At 45.9% G+C, this 8,531-nt stretch overlaps 1 protein-coding gene across 1 annotated transcript in view; it reads right to left on the reverse strand.

The window, feature by feature from the left end:
• LOC119372970 (large neutral amino acids transporter small subunit 2) overlaps nt 1-8,217 on the reverse strand; it is a 60,274-nt gene extending 52,057 nt beyond the window's left edge. The window contains exon 1 of the mRNA XM_037643170.2: nt 7,684-8,217. Coding sequence (XP_037499098.1) covers nt 7,684-8,113 — 430 coding nt within the window. The 5' untranslated portion in view covers nt 8,114-8,217. The remainder of the gene's footprint in view (nt 1-7,683) is intronic.
• Nucleotides 8,218-8,531: the final 314 nt, after the last annotated feature.

Here is an 8,531-nt window from a genome sequence, read left to right on the forward strand (position 1 = left end):
CTCTACAGCTTCCTTTTGTTTATACTTTTTTTTATCGCGCGCCTGCTCTTCTCTCCGCTGTCCTTTCCATCTTTCTTTCCCTTTCCCCCTCCCCTTAGTGTAGGGTAGCAAACCGGATGCTACAATTCTGGTTAACCTCCCTGCCTTTCTCTCGTTTTATTATCTCTCTCTCTCCCTCTCTCTTTTGCTCCTACCGTGCTCTAAAAAGCCGCACAGTCCGAGAAGAACTCAGCATTGCAAAAGCTTTTTGGTCTTGTCTTGCTTTTCTTCTTGTTATGACTTCGTGTTACGTTAGCACCTTTTTGTGGAATTTTTCCGCCTCTTCATTTTGTTCTTGTTTTGGTGTTCTCGGTATTATCGGAATCATAAGCGTCTACAAGGGGGGGGGGGGCACCCTTTACGGCCCCAGCCCGGATTTGTGTTTTAAGAGCTTGGCTTCGGTCCGCGCCCACCGACACTGGACAGTTGGCTGTCCTGTCTTACAGCTATTTCACAGGGGACTGTTATTCATTCTCACTTTTTTTTCCTTTCAGGCCAGTGGCAGGCCAAACGTTGAGTGCAAACCTTCCCTCAAGCGGATTTATATTTGCCGAATACGTTGCCTGGATGAACAACAGAAGCCCCCCTTCAGCTATGACGGGCTAAAAAAGTATTGCATAGCGCAGCGACGTCTTTTGGTGCTAAGAAAACAAAAATGCTTCTGAGAGTAGAGAGTATCCCCGACACATTGAGTCAGTGAATGCTTTCGCACAGACTTGCTCGCCAAGAAAAACGTGTGATTTCTAGGAAGTCTACAAGTGGGTGCCCCTTCGACCTGCCCATATAGAAGTGCCCAGAAAAGAAGTTTGTACTAATTTTCGATCGTTCAGTAAAGGGTTTTACTACCAGTTCTGTCACCGAACAGCGACACGAATACCCATCCAGAAAACAACCTTTGGCTGAAAAGTTCGTAACCCCGGCTTCGCACAAGGTGTGTGGTGCCAAATGGCATTTGATACCGTCCGAGAATTATCTTTGCCCGTCTTAAATTTATTTCACTCGTATAATTAAAGCTTTCTGTGCCAGCATTACCCCACACTCCTCTGGCATGATGCATGTTTTAACGAATTAAACAAAGCACTGGCAACAAAAAACACCCAAGAAGCCAAATAGCGCCATCGCAAAACACAACAAAAACATAGAGACAATGCTCTCAAACAAAATCCTGAGCGCTTGGCCCTCCGGATGATGCGCAGCTCCTGTGCGCTATGCTTCAAGAGCAATACAAGTAACCTCCAGGAGATAAAAAATAAATATCGAGTCTCCCACTACAGCGCTTCATAACGAGATTGTGGTGCCGGCACGTAAGAGACTAAAGCTATGTTGAAATTTTGAATTTCGGGATCCGACTCTACGAAAATTTATGTATATCCCATCCCAACTATATATATATATATATATATATATATATATATATATATATATATATATATAAGTCGGCGCTGTACTTTTCCTTCACCGCCCATCCAGTCGACCGAAGTATTGATGGAATGGGAAGGTGGGATATACATAAAATTTTCGGAAATTTTCGGCCATCATGTGATGATGATGAATGCAAAAAAGAAAAGTCGGAGCACAATCCTTCCTATAGAGACACTGTAGAGATGTGCTACGCAACATCGACGTTCCAATAATCTTTACATGAAGCAGTATTCAGAGCACCTTCCTACCTGCTGAAATATATATATATATTGCAGTAGATCAGCTGGCCTAGTGGCTAGTTAAAAAGATTTTGCACGGTCGTTTCACTATATATGCTTGCATCCATCCATTGCCAACATGGCGTCACGTTCTCTTCACCAAGAACAACAGATTTCCTTATGAAATCGTTATTTCACGTCGAAAGACCAAATAAACACGAAAACTCTGAGGAAGCTATCATAGCGCAAATCTGATGAAAAAGAACCACAGAAGACGAGCTATCGCGAGCGCAGCACTTCTGTATACATTGAGTTTATCAATATACTTGCAAGTATGAATCAAGTCGTGTTCCTCTTCCATTTGTCTCCCCCGCATTTCTTGGAAAAAACAAACAATAGCGCCCATAGCAACTAAACACCGTTTTTCTTTTATGCTTTGATTTCCATCCCTCTGTACACAAACATGCTGCCGTACCAACTAGCCAAACTTTCAATACTGTTCCATCCCTCTACTCTTCCCACCAGCTTATTCTCCACATTCTTCCACAGTGAGGGCGGGCGACAGCGAGCTACGCGTACACCAGAAGTGCTAAGAAAAAGAAGTTGCCGCTACGACGAAGACACTATGTCGAAACGTTGGCTTCAGCGACGTTCCTTGCTTAAATGTTAATCACTTCATGCCCAGCTATACTGGCCAGTCATCGCGGAACGTCTGATGCTGTGAAGTAATTCCGTGGCCTTGTGCTGGGCACAATGTGTCGGCGTGTTCACTGGGAACACCGTTTGAAACTCTGCGCCACATGGGCCCCTGCCACGAACCAAATGTTCACCCCAAAAGTGATATCGCCATCGCACTGTTGCCAGCTTCCTGCTGAGCGTGTAAAAAAGTCGCATGTCGTCACTGGTGCAGCCGAAACGTCGGTGTATGACGGGACTCTCCAACAAGCCCACACTCTTAAAGTAGCCGGCACATCAGAGGCGTGAGTTACGAAGAGGGCATGATACCCCCACCCCCGACAGCAAATATTTTTTGGCAGCTGCAATCATCACCTGCTTCACAGGACGGTTTAGACACGTTAACTGATGAAACGCGTCATAGGTAAATAAATGACCATGCGCAGGGACCGAGCGACGCATACTTCCAAATTCAAATTGCAAATACAGACGGCGCCAAACCTCCTAGTTTGTCATCGTAAAATAGTTAAATGCTAAACAATGAACTTCCCAAGTCCTTCGTGAGGGGAAAACTCCCAATCAGAAAGTTGTAGTGCGTTCTATAAGAATCTTCCTCTCCTGCTTTCTTTTTCCTTCTCTACATAATGTTTTAGCGAATAATATTTCAGCAAATAATGTTTTAGTAAATATGGCTTTCATAAACACGATAGAAATGCTCTCAAACCATGCCGCGCGGTATTTATATACAGCGGGCTGCCGCCGAGAAAGTGACAAAGTGACGGATCGATTGAAGGCGTTGGCTGTTAAATGCATGACAGCGGTCAGACTTGAGGTTCAAGACAGCCGCTACCCTATCACATTCCATTATAAGCAGCCCACTGCTTGATCATACGCGGCAGGTTTGAGAGCACTGCAATCGGAGCACGTAAGGGGTACGTGATTAAAATATCAATAGTATTTCTTTACGACACGGAATCTACAACTAAATAACAAGTGGAAAATTAAATGCACCTTGTTGGGATATACGAGCTGCGGAAGAGCCTCATCGTGTGAATATTTTAACACCGTCAATATATATATATATATATATATATATATATATATATATATATATATATATATATATATATATTATATATATATATATATATATATATATATATATTATATATATATATATATATATATATATGAGTTAGGGCGGGGTGGGGTGCCATGACTTCCACCGCAAACAATTTCAAGGGAAGTTCTAGATAAAAATATCTCGTGTGAGTCGCGTGTTTCATAAAAAATACCCTTACTGGATTGAAACCACCGATAACTCGTATTTGAAGGTACAAGATGAAAAGGCGCATCAAGGAGCACCGATTATGAAAGATGGTGGCGTTAAAGAGCATTGACCCCATGATCGAAAAGGCCAATTTTACGCTAATGGACTCATGAGTCGACTCCCTCAGGCTCACTCAGACTCTCGTCAAGCAGTGAGTCTGAGTCTCAGTGAGTCCGGCTGAGCGATATGTTGGTGAGTTTGAGTCCGAGTGAGTCCAGTTGAGGGAAAGTTTAGTGAGTCTGAGTCCGAGTGAGTCTGATTGAGGAAAATTTTGGTGAGTCTGAGTCCGAGTGAGCCCGCAGAGCACAATATACATCTTGATTGAGTCTGAGTGAGCTCCATCTTTTTTTTTCCCCACCTATGAGTGAATTAGGTGGGCCGACGGGAATAGGTCGCACCGGCTGATATGAATATCGGTCGCCTTGAGTCGCTCCTTGGTCGCCAGTCTCAAACGGTCGCGCGACTGGTGCTAGTCGTAGGTGTGAATGAGCCTTTACAGTGAAATGCGGCTTTGTAACCCAGAAAAAAATACGCAAAAACAAAAGACGAAGCATTGACAACGTTGCCCTTAAGTTCCCACACTGGCTTGTCGTGGCATCACGTAATTTGAGAGCACCTATAAGCGTATAGTGACTTCCATATCAGTAAAGAAGGACTCCATACGACAGTAATTAAAAACGCTATTTTGCAAGAATTGAGAACTTTACCTTAACGCCAGAGCCGTCCGTATGCTGAAGAGAATATGTTGAATGACATGACATCACGGTCACGGACACCAGCGCTGAGGTTTCAGCACGAAATTCGAAAAAGCGAAGTGTACCCTCCATATTTCTTTTCTCTCTCTCTTTTTTTTCACAATAATCAAATTATTTTCCAGTAAATTCACTAATACACAGATTTGAAGAAAAATATGCACCAAGTAAACACTTGATACTTTCTCTATATGTTGAAAAATGGTACCCTTCTTCACGGCCGCCGTCTTTCCAAAGTTCCAAGCGCACTCTCGTGCAAGACTAATGCCTGAATGAAAACCAAGAAAAAATGCTGTGATCTAGTTCCGCTCTCTAGCGTCCATTTAGTATCACCAGCACGCGCGCATATATAACCGAGCGAATGCAGCGGCAAGAGACACGGCATCGCGCGCGCCCTTTCAGCCATCTGCCAGCTGCAACGCGTGCTCCCGCTTCAAAACAATGCGAACAAAAGTGGCATGGCCAACGTGGCCGAATGAATACCAGATCGCGCACTGTGTCTCCGACGCACAGCGGCACGAGTGATAAGCCTGCCAGCTGCGGCGTCTCCTGGTTGAATTCAAGAAGCTATACACGATTCGGCGCTCAGCATGCAAGAGTGTCGCATCGAAAATCATCATTACGTATCCTCATCATTCAGACCATGTCTCGGAAGCTACGCCTCGTGCAGGACTCATATATTGAAGTATGTGTCATGCAATCTGCCGAGACGCGTCTCCATGATCCTAAAAAGGCAAGTAGCGGAACTCCCGTTCACGCGGCCTGATCAGAAACGTCGCGTATGCCGTTTCTTTTAGGTCACGACGCGTGACTGAATCTTCAAGCCGCTGACTCTTAACGTTCATCGTAACTTTCAAGACTGTGACCTTTCTGCAGCAGGTTCCTTCAGTCGTTTGCGCGAATCGCTATTCCGCATTACAAAGTATATACTTTGTATATACTTGCATTGCGAACTTCTATATAGAACTTCCCAATACGGTACAGAAACCCGAGGAACAAAATTAAAGCTAATTTGAACATAACGCCATTATTCCCCCGGCATTTAGAAATTTGTCCTCTAGTTTGTTAGCTTATTCATTGCGCCTGGGGCAAATACGCATAAATACTCATACGAAGCCAGGGAAGTGAAAAGGAGCATTATTTGTAGTTTTTTTAATTAAAAGCCACAAATAACGCCACCTATTCTTTCACCACGGACAACAGAAAACAGGACGTGCGCAGTTGGTGGTCTAGATGTTGGGCTAGTTGGTGCAAGATGAACTTCCACCAACTAGCCTAACGTGGCTGCTCTACTACCCTATCTTTTTCATGGCTTCCTATTCGGTTGTCTTCATATTGTCGTGTTTAGCTAAAAACAGACGCTTCGATACATTACCCTTGTTTCGCTCATATTTACAACGTCTCACTTAGTGCGCCCTTAACACAGACCTGGTTTCGATATCCCGATAAATGATACCGCGGTGTTTTATTAATGTGACAACGCTGCTGACGCAAAGTCAACGGCTAAAGGCCAAAGACAACACGAGCTTGCACAAACTCGTGGGCCACAATAAGCATCACGAGCCGATGTAAACACATGTTGCAAAACAATTGCACTTATCGGCGATCTGCAGTTAACCCTGCACTGCGTCAGCCACCTCCGTGGTATTCCGGCGAAGAATACACGTCATACGTACCGTAATGTGTGAGACTTATAGTGTATTTCGCGATTGTGCGGAAGCTCCTTACGTTAATTCATTGCTTTTCTCATCGCTCTGTGTATTGTGCCATCGCTTTACGCAATTAAATTAAATTCCGGATTCCAAAACACCGAACCCCCCGATATAAACCTTGAGGCACAGCGTACTGGGGGAGTATGCGTTAGTTTTGACTGTAAGGGGTTTTATAGCGTGCACCTTAATTTGGGTACACGCTATTCTTGCATTTAGCCCCCATCAAAATGCGCCCGTCGTGGCCGGGAATCGAGCCCAGCAGCGTCCTCGAGCTAGCAACGCAACGTCTCAGCCGCCACCACGACGAGTCCTTGCATAATTGTTATACATTAGCAGCGTATTATTATTATTATTATTATTATTATTATTATTATTATTATTATTATTATTATTATTATTATTATTATTATTATTATTATTTGTCCAACGCTATGACGCACTGATATATGTAGAGATTCCAGATAGCCCTCCTCAACTTGGTGATGAGAGGGAAATTATTTTATATACGGGAAGGCGGCGCATGATAGAAAGTGCGAAGTTGTGGTGGTGACGTTTTGTGTGTACAATTGCAAAATGATTGCAATGTCAAGGACCACCGTCTACGACAGCGCGCACTTTCAGTAACGTCATATACTTCGTTTCAGCTGCAATTTGACCTGCACCTGCATCGATGTCATGGGAAATGATTTCGCACGTCTTTCTTTTTTGTTTGTTTTTTATATTCCGCGACAGTGCTAGAAGTGGCTGCAAGCTCTCCCAGATGAAAACGTTCGAAAGCGGAGCCATAAGATTAATTTCCTGCCTTTTCCCAGTCGCATCCTTAATGTAAACATTACACGAGAGCATATGGCAAAGTAAGTAAGTGATTGATGAACGGCGTCGTCTTGCAGACTCGTTTTCGAGCGAGACCGTTATATTGTGATGGAACACCGTCAGCTCGTGCTCCGTCGACTTTCGTTGCACAAAGAACGCCTGTAGAACTAGTGCGGGAGCAGTTTGAATGGCCCCAGCCAAATAAGAACTACTTACATTACTGTTTACACAGTGAGTACACTGACGCGCCCCAAATACCGTCGAAATTGGGGGAAAGAAAGGAAATAAGACCGAATCGCAGAGCACTTGCGACTGTGACATACCATGTTCTCCCCAGCTGCGACATCGCAGCGGTGCGACAATGTTGGTTTAGCGCAAATAAAACAGCCACAGAAAGACGAGGCACACGAGGATAGGCGCTATTAAGTATACCCGGTCTTTTGTGTGTCTTTTTTTATTTGCGCTAGATCAGCAGTTTTAATAAAGCAAGGCCCACTAGTACAACAGTCTGTCTTTCTAACCGCAGCGGTATGTCACGTGCCCGTGAGGAGAAAAGCGTAAGGGGCTGTCGCCCCACGTGCATCTGATAGCTCAAACAAGTGACGCTCCCCCGTTCGAATTGCGCGCGCTTTACCGGCATGTGCGAGCGCGTGGCAGGCAAGCGTGGTTGCGGCGTGCGTGCGCGCGGAGCAGATTTTAAAACGATAAACGCTGACACTCACACAGGCAGACGATGGCCATGAGCCTGAGTGCCAGGTCCGGTGGTTCGCAGTCCGGGTACAGGGGCTTCACCATGTAAGTGGCGAACGTCAGGCTGAGCACGGCGAGCGTGGCCGGCTGCACCACCAGCACCGTCACCCAGAGCCTCAGGAATGCTGTGAGAGGGCCGAACGCTTCCAGCACGTACGCGTAGTCGCCGCCGGATCGGGGAATGGAGGTGCCCAGCTCGGCGTAACATACGGCGCCGATCATGGAAAAGAGACCGCACAGGACCCATATGACGAGCGATGCACCCACGGAGCCGGCGTGCTCGAACACTCCCTTCGGGGAGACGAAAATACCGGAGCCGATTATAGTGCCGACCACGATCATCACGCCGCTGAAGAGGCCGATCTCCTTCTTCAGCTTCACCCGTCCTTCGTCCTCACCCATTTTCGAGCGTTCAAGAAAGTGTGCTCCAACGTGCACGGCGCAGTTAGCGTGTGCGTCAACACACCAGCTCTTCCGGCGGCAACGACACGCGCACTGACAGCGGTTCGCTCGCCGCGTTCAGTGACACGAGTCGCCCTTCCAGGCGCCGTCGCCGCGGGCGCCTCTGGTGGCGCGTTGTAACTTTATCGCAACCGGAACTCGTTGTGGAGTGCCTCTTCAGAAAACCGAAAGAGGACGCGCGGAAAGGTCCGCGGGAATGTTTCAAATGCTTTGTGGGGGAATAGCGCAAGAAACACACGGGGACACACGCAAAAGAGACGACACATTCGTTCCAAATGCAGCAGTTGCCACAAAATGTTTCGATGGGAAATTCCCTTTGTATTATTTAAGGGCACTTGTGCTTAACAAACGAATTCAT

The sequence above is a fragment of the Rhipicephalus sanguineus genome, chromosome 1 (assembly GCF_013339695.2).
Source record: "Rhipicephalus sanguineus isolate Rsan-2018 chromosome 1, BIME_Rsan_1.4, whole genome shotgun sequence".
Lineage (NCBI taxonomy): Eukaryota > Metazoa > Arthropoda > Arachnida > Ixodida > Ixodidae > Rhipicephalus > Rhipicephalus sanguineus.